The 16886-nt window shown below is 36.9% G+C and overlaps 1 protein-coding gene across 2 annotated transcripts in view; it reads right to left on the bottom strand.

The window, feature by feature from the left end:
* nme7 (NME/NM23 family member 7) overlaps positions 1–16886 on the bottom strand; it is a 238836-nt gene that overhangs the window by 163126 nt on the left and 58824 nt on the right. For both annotated transcript variants that reach the window (XM_051926129.1, XM_051926130.1), the window contains exons 5-6: positions 12408–12458; positions 7070–7277 (exon numbers count right to left, since the gene is read on the bottom strand). In XM_051926129.1, the coding sequence (XP_051782089.1) occupies positions 7070–7277; positions 12408–12458 (259 nt within the window). The remainder of the gene's footprint in view (positions 1–7069; positions 7278–12407; positions 12459–16886) is intronic.

The following is a 16886-nucleotide window of genomic DNA, read 5'->3' as shown; positions in this document are numbered from 1 at the left end:
GATGACGTTATGTCAAGGGGGGAGGGGTGGGGGGGTTGGTTGGTGTTGGAAAGCCAGGAAGACCTCACCGTGTCAGGTAAGGGGGTGGAGGAGGTGTGTCGACTCCCCGCCGATAAAAACTCACAGGCGGAGACAACGAACCTCCACCCTGAACCCGAAGAGGCCTACAGGGAACCTGCAGAGCCTCGATGGCTCACGGTCGTCGGGAGAGGACGAGGTGAGTCCGAATCTGCCACCAGCCGAAGAAACTGACTTCTTTCAGGCTGCACGGGAGGTAGAGGCCTACCCCTGCAGTCCCTTGCTCAAGTTTTTCAGGTCCTACAGGAGATGAAGGAAGAACTGGAGAAGAAGCTCGGTGCACCGTTAAGAGCCATCACCGAGTGACTAAAGTGACGCGGCACGAGATCCTCTAGCCTGCAGGATATCGCGGTATAGGTGAGTGAGTGCTGTGCCATAGAAGAAAGGGGAGGGCGGAGCGCAACGGCAGCAGTGATCAGTTCTGTTTGCCAGGCAGCCCCGCCTCCTACAAGGTGACGCAGCCGCAATGACTGACAGCACGGCAGAGGAGAGTGCAGGGAGGCAGCTGATAGTCATCGGCTGCCAAACAGCCTTGCCTTGACTGCCGGCGTCAGTCTCGTGGGCGTCTAAAGGGTGCAGATGGTAAGGGGTTTCCCTTCTTCCCATAAGGGGACCCAGACCGTCAGTGCACCCCAGAGCAAGAGCAGAACCCGGAGCAAGAAACGGGATCCTCCTAACAGTGCGCAGCGCAAGCCCGTCTGCGTAAAGGCGGTGGAGGGCTGCACTGCGAAGGGGCGGAAACATCAGGTGCCCTCAGTGCAACGGACGAGAGGACGTCCGAATGGTGGGGACGTCAGGGCAACACCCCCAGACCACTTGCTTTTATTTCCACAGGGCGACGCCGTGGTACTGAGGACGCCGTCTCCCCGTCATGGAGAAGACCAGCCCTCATGGGACATGCCGCTGAGCCCTACAGGGCTTATCTGAGGGAATGGACCTGTGATGGAGGGAAGACATGCCCTCCAGCTGAAGAAAATAAAAGTTTATTTATTTTTATACGTGCCACTGTGTGAATCTGTGTCGTGTCGGGCACAATATAGCGCCTTTCTTACAACAGAAATTGGTGCTCAGAATTACTATATTTAAACAAAAGTACCAGAGGTTATTTGGCTTGTAGTGTAAGACTATTTAGGCTCCTTTAACATGAAAAATGTACTTTATTTTAATGCATTATGCAGAATATTCTTACAAATATTATGCAAAGCTTAGAACTACACTTACAAGCTGAACAACAGAAATTGTTTCAAACAGTGAAATTCAGTCTGTTATGTTATAAAAACAAAAAAACAATTAACCCTAAAACACATTATAAACACTATCCAAAGTGTACCAACCGTTATGCTGACAGCTATACAATTATGTTCTTGAGTACCAGATGGAAGAATTAATTCAGCACTGCAGAAAAGGAAGACTGGGGGCGTATGTTGTCTTTTTTTCGTAAATCTAACAATCTGCTTCATAAAAAGACTTTAAAAAGCAGACAAAAAAGGAAGTTTCCCAAAAATATATGTTTAATGCACACAGTTTGTATTAATTCTAAATCTAGTCCCAAGATTTGGAAAATGGTTGATTTTATGCAGCTGCAGACTTTCTATTTTCAGAGTGTGAAATAAAGATTAAAACAGTCCTTTAGACAATTTATGTATACTAGTACGCTCTCAGAAGGACACTTAGACGCACGTCACAAACAAGAAAACACTAAATAAGTTCTCGGTTGTTAAGTGGAATATGCACTTCTAAGAATTTAGAAAATCAGTCTCTTCAATGAGTGTTGGAGTTGCAAACTGATTCAGAAGAAAGTAACACAAAGCTCAAAAGCTATGCAATGATGATGCTTGTCTATATTACCTATGCCATAACAAGGTATGACATGTATAGACTGGCAAACAAGTTACAAAAAAATTACATGTTAAAAACTAGAACAGCTTTGATCAAGAACAAAACCAACCAAAGATAGTACATCTTTCATCGAAAAAAAATGAATGAATTTTTGGCATTCTGAAATAATGCTGTCTTAATGTCCAGAAAAGGATATACTTTTTGGAGTCCCCAAAATATAAATGCTGGGGACAAATAATGATGATCTTGGAACAATAATATATGGCTTTTTTCAGTCTTGTTATATTATTGTTCACTAGCTTACAAATCTCTGTTTCATATTTTAATTTTGAAAATTGACTATATTACCTTGTCTTTTATTCTTTTATGACAGAACCCATAAAATAATAAACTGTTGGTGGGCGGAAACACTAAGCAACTATCTCCTGATAACCTGAGGTTTTGGTCCTCTTTTGAAAAAGTGTGGTTTGTTCCCTGAGGGTAAACTGTTAGCAGTTTAAGTAACTCAAGGTCTTATTCATGATTGGGGGTAAAATTGGTTTTGAGATTGATCAGTGAATTCATGTAATCAAATTTTAGCTGATTTTCTAGGGCTACTCTGAGAAATTAACACATACTTTTTTTCAAGTTATTTTTGAAATGTTAGATTTAAAATGCGCAGACAGTAATACTACCCTCTAATTTAAAGAACAACTTTATGTGATAAAATGGTAAAATTGTGCACTTTGCAGTCCTAGTGCCATGTAAAGAAATTTTTGTTGTGCTTTTTCATAGCATACAAAAGATATTAATAAATCTTTACTTTAACAATAAAATTAAGTGAATATACTGTATGTAGTTCAGTATAGTAAAAGCAAACAACATGTTTTAAACTTACATAACTAAAGCAGAGTCTACACTCATGCATGGTCATATGTGGAACAGTAATGCAAACACAGAAACAATTAAGTAGCACTCAGCACAACAGGGCTAGCTAAGCAACAAAGGAATAATTCTGTAGCTGGTTATTTGTTCTTCACCAGCGTAGAGCAGCGGGCAAAAATGGCTTGAAAAATATTTATACTTGACTGGCTTTTATGCCTTAGCTACAGTGATTTCAGGTTTTCAGTTTTTGACAGTACAAGAGTATTATTCATATTTGCTATAGTAATTAATAATGCAGACTGATGCTAGGTAATGCTTATGGAGATATACAACACCTTAAATAAATACTTATATTTTAGACCAGCATCTCTCCCAACCTGTGGCACGTGGCGGCATTACAGATGGATTAGGGCCAACCCCAGACAAAACGCCTCCCATTGCTCCAATGACAATACAGATCATGATCGATCCCGGACGAACTCTGGTGATCGTGCTCAATTCACCAAGAAAGAAATGCATTGATTATCGCACTTGACTCATCTAGCTCTGTGATGCGCTGATGATTGCCTGGGAACCAACCTCCTTTAGATTGCGCTCGATTCACCGTTGGGGACCACCCCACTTCCTCTGCTCAGAAGACAGTCGCAAACCACAAAGGCTGGGAAATGCTGTTTTAGACAAAGTAAATATTATACTCTACAAACATTTAACTGATGTTGGCATGAACAAATGTGACACCCTTGTTTAATTTAAAATCTATTGTTCACCTGAAGAAAATATATGGGTGCTTTCAGTATTGCAGACTTCTACTAATATTACACATATTTAGCAAATGTTCTGCAAGTTTAAGAATTTCAATTATTCAAAGTGTCCTCACCTCACTATCTCTTCTGCTCATTAAATTCTAGCTAAATAGTTCTTGATGTATAGTCTAATTCTGACACTCAAACATTAGCTATATGTTTTTAAAAGAAGATCTGATTATGCACTTGATCAGAGGAGGTATGCACACGACAGCTAAAGGGCACAAAAAAGGATAATTCCATGTCAGACAAGAGGGTGGCAGAATGCAATAATCCTTTCTCTTTTTCCTCTGTAGACCAACCACAAGAAAGTCTGCCTGGGCCCGATGATGCCACTTCCGGTTCTGGACCCAATGACATCATGTCCGGTTCCTGCCCAGATGATGTCATTTCCCCTGCCATGTTTTTTCTGTCTCGACAGTTCTATTTTGGAATAAAGTCTGTAAAGACCATTGCTTAAACCTTTTGCCTTTTTTTTCAGCCAACACTTCAAGTATACAGACTGGTTGCCCCAAACCTTTTTGCAGTATCACTGGCATTTATTTCACAAGGTGTAACTAATCTCACTGCACTCTACAAACATACAATGTACTCTCACAAGTAGCATCAGAGTAACTTTTTTATATAAATAAAAGAGCGGCTGAGAAGTTGACCACATTATTACAAAGATGTAGCTTCACATGGTTTCAACTTCATTCTTAAACTCTTGACTTTTCATTATGTGGTAAAAAGAAAAAGCAGAGACTCAAAAATAAAAAAGTCAATTCTGTGAAATCCAAATACCATCAGGCTTCATCCTAACTTATGCTATACATTTCATTTTGCAAATAACAAAAAAATCCTGATAGCTTTTCATTTTAACACCAGATGGGTGATCAAATATATGCTAATCTGTAACTCTGAACATCTGACTTCCTTAACTATCTTGATATGAAACTGAATAGTTTAAAATCAATAAATACCGCAATAAAGAAATCTTGTGGTTTTCCACTGCTTTCTTCTTCTTATGACTTTTTGTGCCCCATGGAACATAAGGCAGAAATATGATGATGCCAAGCAGATTTGTCAAGTGCCAGTTACTGTGCTTCTGTCTGATTCATGCCTAGGTCGTTCTTGGTCTGCCCGATTGGTGTTTTCCGGGAAAGGCCCACTACATGGCTTATTTAGGTAATCTGGTGTTGTTCATACATATTAGAAGGATAAACCAAGCTAGGCGTCTTTTCTGTACTTTGTACTGATGGGCAACTAGGCAGCTCTTATCCGGACCATATCTGTACTGGTCATTTCTTGTCATCATATGTGCATGATTTGGTGTAGGCCACATGAATCAAAGCTGTCCAGTTTAGCACGTTATGCCTTCGTGAGAGAAGAAACATGTCTCAGCCCCATATAGAAGAATTGGGATAACACTATTATATACATGTATAGTTTCATTTTGGTGTTTATGGACAGCTGCTTGTCATCCCAAATGTTTCACAATTTGCTCATTGCACAGGATGTCTTGCCAATATGTATCTTGATCTCAGCTATAGTGTGTTGTCTCAGGTAAGCAGGCTGCCAAGATAAGTGAACCTTTGAACGTTGTCCATATGATTGTCAATGATGTATAGGGAGGAGGCTGAAGTGTTATATACATCAATTTTGTTTTTTTGGTCGAGATAAGCAATCCTAGTTTCTGTCCGGTGATTGCTAAACGATTCATTTTGTCTTGTGCCCTCTGTGCATTAGTCTCAATCATAATGACATCATTATCAAATTTCATCGACTTCAACTGGTTGCCATCTACCCATTGCAGCCCTTTTCCATTACCAGTGCTACCCATCAACCAGTTGATGGCAAGGCTGAACAGAAGAGGGACACACTACTAATAATTCACTACTTTACATTATTGTAAAGACCATGTGAAATAGTAGCAATCACTATATGAACCACAATCATTAATATGATCTGCGTTTTTTTTTCAAAAGTACAATGGTATGTAAATCTTGATTAATGTTAATTCTTGTAGTTGAGACTACTAATAAGTTGTAACAAGAAATCCAGCTTATTTAGTAAGTTAGTCTCTAATTAAAAAACAAATGTGTTATTGCAATGTAATTTCCTTGACAACACATGTGAGCAGAAAAGATGGGAAAAATTCCATTTAGCAGACCTCAGCTCTAGTGGAATTCTACTTAAATTGTGATCATTTTAAGCCTAATAAACTTGCTAAATAATTATCCTACCTAAATATTGCATTGTGTTATTAATATGTATTATCAGAAAACTTTCCAGAAAGACTGGATGTGGAACAGTACAGTCTGGTTTGAACTAGTTTATTATTTGTTATTTAATTAACATGAACTGGAGTAATGGTATTTTTGTAATGAAAATGACAATGGAGCTACATGGACCTGGAAAAGAAATGGTGCCATCTTGAGAAGCTGTGCAGAGGATATGGCCTTGTGTGTGTGTGTGAGAGAGAGAGAGAGAGAGTATCAAGAATTTAAAGAGCAGTACTTACAAGAAACAATCCTCTACTTAAATTTATTAGCCTGGGTACATGGCTGCCTGCAGTTCTTGAGAAAGGAGCCCAAGAGCCCTAGTAAGTGGTGTGAAGTGGAGCTGGCGGCTTGAATAGGGGTTTATATGGCATTTTAAAAATCAGGTTTCTGTGAATACCTGGGTTACTGAAGCATATGTAAACACAATGATTGACTGAACAAGGTGAACATAAATAAGACAAGTGAAAAATAAGAAAAAGAAGAACCATGAAAGATAAAACGTAAAGGACACATGCTTACTGCTGTTCAGATTACTGAGGGCCAAGAGTGAAATTTTTGCAAGGTTCTGCGAAAGCTGCTATGAAAGTTCCTCTTTATCACTACATTTAAGTAGACAAACTATATTCTAGATTAAATACTAAAACTATCCAATTTTTATATGTGTTTCCCCATCTACATTTTTATCAATATTGCTACAAAATTCAAATGTCCATGTTTAACATAAGAATAAATCTAAAATGCTGTCTAGTAAATGAAGCATAAAATAAAATGTTTCAAATAGTGAAATCATATACATATTGTAAATGAGGAATTGATGCATTTTAAAATATGTCTTCAATTTTTGCTACTTGTAGTTTCAAATAATAGAATAATAAGAAAATGTTAACAAAAATATTTCCTGTATGGACAGCTACTAGAGTGTAGTTTATTACCTACCCACCTTTACAGCAAAATGTTATAAAACAGATTGTGCCAAAATAAATATACCACTCTGTTTAATAACTGCATGTACTGTTGGGCTATTTTCTGTTTACTTATTTTAATAGATTATTTCTTACATTACAAAAATGGTGAACATTTTAAACATTAAAGCATGTTTTTTTTTCTCTAGACCTAACAAGTAATCATACAAAATTTCAAAATGTATTATATAAATTATTTTCAAATGTCTAAAGACAGTAAGTAGAATCAAACAGCTTGTTAATTATTCTGTTATCTTACTCGTGCTGCTGATGCAATTGAATCTGATCCATGTGCAGCGTTTTTGGTTCCATCTGTGCCAAACTTTGCTCTCACGCTGTCTGGTGCCTCAGTTCGAGCAGCACTTGAGTCTGTTGGCCCAAGGAGTCTCCTCCAAGCTGCCACAGCCTCATCTCCAAAGATCTCCATGGCAATGATTGGGCCAGAAGTTATAAACTGAAGGAGATTACTGCAAAAAAAAAGGAATATCAATAATACAGTGTGTTTACACTTACTCATATTTTAATACAAGCCAGTAATTGAGTATGCATATTAGGCTGTTTGAAAAGACTGAAGTTGGAGTAATATGCCCTAAGGACAATAATGTCAATAGTTCATATAAATTAATACTACAGTCATATGAAAAAGTTTGGGAACCCCTCTCAGCCTGCATAATAATTTACTCCACTTTCAACAAAAAAGATAACAGTGGTATGTCTTTCATTTCCTAGAAATATCTGAGTACTGGGGTGTTTTCCGAACAAAGATTTTTAGTGAAGCAGTATTTAGTTGTATGAAATTAAATCAAATGTGAAAAACTGGCTGTGCAAAAATTTGAGTACCCTTGTAATTTTGCTGATTTGAATGCATGTAACTGCTCAATACTGACTACGTGCAACACGAAATTGGTTGGATTAGCTTGTTAAGTCTTGAACTTCATAGACAGGTGTGTTCAATCATAAGAAAAGGTATTTAAGGTGGTCAATTGTAAGTTGTGCTTCCCTTTGACTCTCCTCTGAAGAGTGACAGCTTGGGATCCTCAAAGCAACTCTCAAAAGATCTGAAAACAAAGATTATTCAGTATCATGGTTTAAGGGAAGGCTACAAAAAGCTATCTCAGAGGTTTAAACTGTCAGTTTCAACTGTAAGGAATGTAATCAGGAAATGGAAGGCCACATGCACAGTTGCTGTTAAACCCAGGTCTGGCAGGCGAAGAAAAATACAAGAGCGGCATATGAGCAGGAATGTGAGAATGGTTACAGACAACCCACAGATCACCTCCAAAGACCTGCAAGAACATCTTGCTGCAGATGGTGTATCTGTACATTGTTCTACAATTCAGTGGAATTTGCACAAAGAACATCTGTATGGCAGGGTGATGAGAAAGAAGCCCTTTCTGCACTCACGCCACAAACAGAGTCGCTTGTTGTATGCAAATGCTCATTTAGACAAGCCAGCTTAATTTTGGAACAAAGTGCTTTGGACTGATGAGACAAAAATTGAGTTATTTGGTCACAACAAAAAGCACCTTGCATTGCGGAAGAAGAACACCGCATTCCAAGAAAAACATCTGCTACCTACTTGCAAATTTGGTGGAGGTTCCATCATGCTGTGGGGCTGTGTGGCTAGTTCAGGGACTGGGGCCCTTGTTAAAGTCGAGGGTCAGATGAATTCAACCCAATATCAACAAATTCTTCAGGATAATGTTCAAGTATCAGTCACAAAGTTGAAGTTACGCAGGGGATGGATAGTCCAACATGACAATGACCCAAAACACAGTTCGAAATCTACAAAGGCATTCATGCAGAGGGAGACGTACAATGTTCTGGAATGGCCGTCACAGTCCCCTGACTTGAATATCATTGAAAATCTATGGGATGATTTGGAGCAGGCTGTCTATGCTCGACAGCCATTAAATTTAACTGAACTGGAGAGATTTTGTACAGAAGAACGGTCAAAAATACCTCCATCCAGAATCCAGAAACTCATCAAAGGCTATAGGAGGCATCTAGAGGCTGTTATATTTGCAAAAGGAGGCTCAACTAAGTATTGATGTAGTATCTCTGTTGGGGTACCCAAATTTATGCACCTGTCTAATTTTCTTATGATGCATATTCCATATTTTCTGTTAATCCAATAAACTTAATGTCACTGCTGAAATACTATTGTTTCCATAAGGCATGTCCTATATTAAAAAGAAGTTGCTACTTTGAGAGCTCAGCCAATGATAAAGAAAAATCCAAAGAATTAAGAGGGGTTCCCAAACTTTTTCATATGACTGTATATGTTGTTAGTATGTTGTTAATAAATGCTGTATGTTTTTATTTTATTTTATTTTATTAATTTGCATGAACTATAATTATATCTGTAACACATTTATTATACTTACATACTTTAATTATATTTTATATTTTATTATATTTTATATAATTTTATTATATTATACTTTTATCTAAAAAATGCTTGAAAAACAACTATCCTAACAATTCATAACTATACATTACCTGAGGTAGGTATTTAAAATGGAGATGGGCAAGGTACAAAAAGTAAATATACCAGCAAAGAAAACGCAATGCAAATAAAGCATATCTGGTCTTTATTACCTAGAGAACTAATTTTATAAAAGACATTTAAACAGTATTTTTTTGCTTTTTGTAATATCTAGCAATTTGAGTGCTTTAATCTCTTGTTGAAAAAGGTTTTTTGTGACAGGAAAAGTTTAACTTGCTTATCTGCATTTAACTATAGTTTTGTAATGCAGCACTTCAGCTGAAGAGTAAAGAGGTAATGGACCAATTGTTGCTTTGTCCAACAGCGGATGACTAAGATCTGTTTCCATGTTAGCCAGTTATAGCATTGGTTGATGATACAAAATAAAACAGACCAGATTTCAATGTTCAAATACAGTTCCTTGCCTGTATAATTTTGTTTTTTTCACCTCATTCAAAGTTTCTTTAAAAGCCACACCAAATCTAACAGTTTGGTACTTAATGATTCATTATTGTATGTTCTTATGCAGCATGGAAGATTTCTGATTGTGTGAGTTAAGAAGATATATGTGTACTTTTGTGATATGGGAAGTATTCTCAACTTTCATACCTAAAACATATTTAAGTTTTTTATTTATTGATGTTGACCTTTGTTAAAAAGTTTATGAAAGATGACCATAAGGAACACAACACAATTATGAAATATGGGTTCAAATGTTAACTTTAGTTTTTACTCTAACAAGCAATGGTTTTCCAAGCTCATATTTTCCAGCAACAGTTATTTAAAATTAGTAAAACTCGACCAGATCACATTCTAAGAAATGAAATTCCAATATGTAGGCATTGCATTTGAACTGAAATCTGCTTCATTGGTACATTAGCATTCAATCATTTTCCAGACTCGCTTTTGTAATAAATGGACTCTACTATGATCATTATTTATAGCAGAAATGTGATGAACAGTATATAACTTAATAATTTACTTTTCATTTAAATCAACAGCAGTTAACAGGAAGTTGAGATTTATCATCCCACTCAATAAAGAAAGTATAGTTTTGAACTATTTTTCAATATTTACTTTTATACAAAAGCTTTAATAAAAAAAGGAAAAAAAACTGAATTGAAAAAGATGGCATTGTTCCCCTAATGTTTTCTGATTTGAATTTCGCACAGCACATGGTATACTATACTTGAAGGATATACAACCTTTGACTGTCTCAAACCTGCAGAAACCACTCATAGACAAGTCCCCTTCAAAGAAAGCAGAAAGGTCAATATAAAACCAGGAAGAAATTATCATTTCTAGAAGGTCAGTGAGGAAAAGAAATAATTTCTCCCAATGACCCCCTAGAATATATATATATATACTGTGAATACAAGATCCAATATAGAGTATAATTTAGGGACATAAACTGAAAACAGCCCTACCCAACATGTCACTCTGGAGATAAATAAAGGACAAATATTATTTTATACAGAGCCATAATCAGTCTTACTGAAATTAAAATCTGTAAAAGTAAAAGATTTATAGCTTGGCTCACTGAAAACCTTGGGTGACCAATCAATTCCTTGCAATTCCAAACAGCACAGCTGGCATTGCATGGGTTATACTATAGCCAAAAACAAAAAAAGAAGGAAAACAAATAAAATGCCAGAACCCTAAGTGGTCACACCTGCTAACAAATAAACAGCTTTCAAATGTCTTTAGTGGTACTTGAATAAGTAAACAATTATGTCGGGACTTTGTTTTTTATATGAAGTTAAAAACAATTCCCACATAGAATCACTCATTATTACAGGTTTCATCATAACTGTTTGTCATTCATTTTCACTCCACTTTTTCCAGTGAAAGCTGCAATGGCAAGATGCTGAACTGAGTTTATATTCCTTTCCTATTTCCAACAATTTTCTCCAGCTCTTCCTGAGGAACTCCCAGTCTTCCTCAGGCTAGTTGAGAGATCCAATCCCTCGATCATCTCCTGGGTCTGTCAGTGGGTCATGCAGGGTAAAACTCAACACAGGATACAGCAAGTAGAATACAGACTTTAGGCCTACCTCACCTCAACTGGCTCCACTCAAGATAGGAAAACAGTTATACTCTGAGATTACAAGTTTTTCCAAGTACTCCAAGTACACACATTATATGCAGAACAAAATCTAGAAAAATACAATGACCCCTCAGGACAAACTGTTGTTTCACTGTTCTTTGACCAGGGCTGAATCCATATTGCTCCTTCTGGATCAGACAAAGTTTCTCCCATTTGCTCAGCATAGGCATTTCTAGGGAGCATAGGAAGTTTAATCCCTAGGTAAATGTAACACACCCTTGATAAAAATGGGGACCACCGAACCAATCTGGTAGAACCAAGGCATTGTCCCCTATTTTTCACACAACACTATAACAATATCCAAGGATTTCAGTGCTTCCTCTAGGATTCTATTCAAACCTGGAGCTAGCGTGGTGCTGAGGTGTCACCCGTGGCATGGCTGCACTCGGGTTCTAATCTGGGATCTTCAGGTGGCTTGTCGTGTGGTGAGTGTCGCAATGCACTGTATCAGTGCATGCTCCTAACCTCTGCAGCCTTTCTTATTACAACATTTAAATTATCACAGTAGCCTTAGCCACAGAGATAGACCCAATACCAATAAAAATTTCTGGGACAGTTTCTTCTGAGGAAATTTAGCCTGTCGTGAGAGAATGCAACATTCTCAAACTCACTTAATCCAACTCAGTGTCTTGTGGGCCAGAGTTCTTCTCGACAGCACCACAAAACATTACAATGCTTTTCTCATTTCTGTGCTGAGAGAAGGATAAAAAATTACCTTTTCTAAAATAAGAACAACATTCACTTAACAAATTTACATCATAAAAGTGAAGTATTTTAAAAAAAACTATGGAAAAAATAATAATACAATTACATTTTTTTTATAATGTACTGTATATTCAGGTGCAAATCTTTACCTGGTGTCTACTTGACCTGCTAATGCAAAGTCAAGCCAATGCCATAGAAATGCTGATAAGTGAAGTACAACTTTCGGCACTCCTTGAAGTTTCAACCTCTTGATCAATAAACTATAAAGGGTCAAATATTAACTCATAAAATACTCACTTGAAGAAAGACTTTGACTGATGTTCAGCATAGAAATCCACTGCCTCTTTCCTGCAAGAAATGTCATAAAGAAGGGTAGTTAATGAGTTATGAATATCCTTGAAGTTGTGCTAGGATAACTGACTTCAATCCATAGCACTGTACTATAAGTTCAAAGGACAAAAAGCTAAATACTCAGCACAAAGTGCCTAACCCAAGCTAAACCCCCCATGGAAGATAAATAGATGAATATTTCTGTGAATTCTCATGTAAAATAATCGCGCTATGCAAGGTAGTGCTTTATAGGTAATGTAAACATAACTTCACATGAATGTTGCACTGATGTATAGCAGAAATATTTTCTTTTGAATAAGAAGTAGTATCTAAACATGGATTAGATAATAATATCTTTGCTGCCTTTCTTTTATATGGTTAAAAGGTGATTACTGGCACAGTATTTGAGACCTTGTCTTCTATTAGCCTTCTAAAACTTTGAAATAAAAAATTTTCTACTTAACTAATTTATAATTTTTAAATGAAGACAAATTAAAAGGTGCATAATTAGTTTATATTTATAAGGGAAACGACCAATTAGGGTTGATCATGGTTGGGACCTCAAACAGGACCTGGGAAATAACCGGGTAAACAGCTCCTTCTATCAGGAGCATAACACTTACTGGAGCTTGAATTGTTGGTTGACTGATGATGAGAGATTTTCACACCTTTAGCACAATTCTCAGACTCTGACAGAGTTTTGAAATAAGGTGGCATAATACATCTTAAAGCAATTTTTTATATATTTATATTATAGCAGGCCTGGATTTATCCTTTACCCTACTACTGTATAACAGACATGGTACACAGGGTGGAACAGGAATGGAGCAGGGCTTAAAAAGGAAGCCAAAACAATAGGCGCTGTACACAATAGGAGACAACACCCTAGCATAAGCAATGTGCGAAAACAACTTTGAATGTGTTTACATTTATTAAGCCTTAAATATATTTTTAGAAACCCCTATTTGTTAAAATGTCTTATGTTTATTTCTGTATTCTCAAGCAGATGGATAATTATTCATTTCTAAAAGTCACTTGCAAAAATCAAGTGATTTAATAGGTAAATCTCCTGAAAGACTGAAGTATAGCCTGCCTTGCTGCCAATGCTGCTGGGCGAGGTGCCAGGTCCCTGTATCCCTCTAATGGACTAAGTGGCTTCATAACTTAATGTATTTGTCTATGATTATGCTTTATTTATCCACTAACTGTGTTGTTAATTGAAAGTAGAAAATGGTAAAGGAAGAATTATCAACCTACAGTAAACTAGCAGTTTAGAATGAATGGCTGCACAAAACTGAGATAAACATTTCATAACTCTGCATGGCAGTCAAAATATTAAGACAGGTTTAAAAATTTGTGCTTTTTTTTTTTCAAAAATTGTAAAACATTTTCTTAAATCCATTATGCCAAAACGACATATTCAAAGCTATCACTTCTGGACAGCAAATATTTTACAGATCTTTGCCTTTAAATATTGCTCAAAAACGATATTTAATTAGCATAAATGCAACTTAAATTCACAAAGATTGTTCACTGTATTGGGCAGCATAGTCCTACAGCTCTATGTGGACCCGAGTATAATTCTTAGTGTGGGAAAATCAGGGGGTCTGGTGTACTCACATTTTCAATAGGCATACATGTTACACTTACTGATACCTTGAAGTTTACCCTTAGTCGGTGTGGTTGTATGCATGTGTGCCCTGCGATTCAGTTGATTTCTGTTTTACATCTTACTGCTCTTTGACCTGTTACTATAAATGTTTAAGATTGGAAAATGTTTAGCTGGATATAAAGTACACTACTGATCATAATGATATGGTATATGTGGTGGATTTTAAACCTCTACACAATCTTACTAAAATTTAAACTTTAACTAATATAAAGACTGAAATCAAGGCAAATCATATTACTTTTTCTAACAAACAATGCAAAAGTAAAAAAAAAAAAAGATTTTTTTTTAGGAAAAACAATTTAAGAACCTTTCAATGCTTTGTTTTAATAAGTGTGTGTACACAGTATAAGCAAAACATCTTTTCTTCAAATGTGGAAAGTAAGTTTGCTTGGATAGGTCTCTATCCACTTAGCAGATCTGGATTTTACAATGATATCTCACTCTTTGTTGCAAAAGAGTTAGATTAGTCAAAGTGTGATGGGATGCCGTGAGTATGGGCTTTTTTAGATAAGTACATATATGTTCTGTAGGACAATAATCTGTGCTCCAATTGCGGCATTCCAGGACATTGATCTTAGAGTTATTAACCTACTAGCAAAATACCCGCGCTTCGCAGCGGAGAAGTAGTGTGTTAAAGAGGTTATGTAAACATATATATACATATACATATATATACATATCTACATATACACATATCTACATATACATATATATACATATACAAATTTACACATCTACATATATATATACATCTATACTAATAAAAGGCAAAGCCCTCACTGACTCGCTGACTGACTGACTGACTGACTGACTCACTCATCACTAATTCTCCAACTTCCCGTGTAGGTAGAAGTCTGAAATTTGGCAAGCTCATTCCTTACAGCTTACTTACAAAAGTTAGGCAGGTTTTATTTCGAAATTCTACGCGTAATGGTCATAACTGGAACCTGTTTGACTGACTCACTCATCACTAATTCTCCAACTTCCCGTGTAGGTAGAAGGCTGAAATTTGGCAGGCTCATTCCTTACAGCTTACTTACAAAAGTTAGGCAGGTTTCATTTCGAAATTCTACGTGTAATGGTCATAACTGGAACCTGTTTTTTGTCCATATACTCTAATGGAAGAGGCAGAGTCACGTATCGCGTCATCACGTATTATGCCTCCTATGTAATCACGTGAACTGAAAACGAGGAAGAGATTTACAGCACAAGTCAAACGCGGGAACGAAGGTAAATGATGTTAATTGTTGACTGTCTTTTAATACTGTGTACTTGTTGAGTGTCTTTTAATACTGTGTAAGCATACATATTAACACATGTGCAATTAAACGTGTGCATTTACAGGGTGATTTCTCAGGCTTAAAAGCTCGCCTTTTATTAAAAAGGTAAATGCAAACTCTTTTCATTCTGAAGGGCACAAACCACGTTAGATTTCAGCCGTTAAACGCGCAAAAATGTCAGAACACCAGATAAATAAGCGCAACATATTATCAGTTGTATTGTATGATTACAATACATATAGAAATGTGTTAATCGTTAACTAATATTATGGGATGGTGTTTTTCGACTTGCGCCTTGATTTAAACGATTGCATGTCTTGGTGGGTTTGCGTAGCTTATTGTCAATATCTTTACACCTCTTTTTAAGACTTAATTTAAAAAGGTTTTCTTTTCTTCTTAATTAAAATTTAAAAGCAATACTTCACCGCTGCGAAGCCCCTCTAGTGCTGACGTCCAACGTTCGATTACCGTAAGCGAGTGCAGTGAGTGTGTACGCCTGATGAGCCAAGAATAAGGGGGAAAGATGTGTCGCGTACTCTGCATTATTTGACAGTAAACTATTTTCATCCATTCTATGATCTGCTTCTCACAACTGAAGGCACTGTGGCTGATGTTACCTGACTTGCTGGCCAACCATAAGCGTTACCTGGTAGGTAACCACCCACTCACTTCACTCCAATACGGGAATCGAACCTCGGACGTCAGCGCTAGAGGCGAAGCCCCTAAAATTGCGCCACGGCGTGTGGTTCGTTTATTTGACAGCATGTAGATCGGGGTAATTACATTCACGGCATTCGTAGTCTGATTCACAATCTGATTGTATGGGTGGTTACCTACCAGGTAACGCTTATAGTTAGCCAGCAAGTCAGCTCGAAGTGATCACTCAAGTGAACGCAGCTTCACAAAAAAACAGATCCTTAACAAACTGTTATTGGTATATTTTCCGTCAATTTTAAAAGGTTTTCTTTTCTTCTTAATAAAAATTTAAAAGCAGTACTTCGCCAGTGTGAAGCGCGGGGATTTGAGCGACCGACGCATACAGACATATTCATGAGTGCAGGTACCATGTAAATCTAAAGTTTAAATTAAGTTCATAGACCTACAAAAGGTTGCCATTGATTTGAGGCAAGATTGCTTTTCTCATGTACAACTATACGTTGCATTCTTAACAGTAAGCTTGCACGGCTTGGTCATATTACAACCTGAGTGCTGAACTGACAATGTCGTATACAAACAGAACTATAACAATCGTAATAAACAAACAAAAAAAAAAAGCGAAGAACCCTTGGATTTAATAAAAAGGCTCTTTCCTTGGCGAAGCAAGGAAAAAGGAAGACCTTATATGGCGTTCGTTTATAAAACAGCGGAAAAGCTGTGTTAAGGCTGCTTCACAAAAAAAACAGATCCTTAACAAATTGCTATTGGGATATTTTCCCTCAATTTAAAAAGCTTTTCTTCTTCATAAAAATTTAAAAGCAGTACTTCGCGGGGATT

Source organism: Erpetoichthys calabaricus, chromosome 4 (genome assembly GCF_900747795.2).
Source record: "Erpetoichthys calabaricus chromosome 4, fErpCal1.3, whole genome shotgun sequence".
NCBI lineage: Eukaryota > Metazoa > Chordata > Cladistia > Polypteriformes > Polypteridae > Erpetoichthys > Erpetoichthys calabaricus.
The sequence above is the reverse complement of the archived record's forward strand: the minus strand, read 5'-3'. Positions and strand labels throughout refer to the sequence as shown.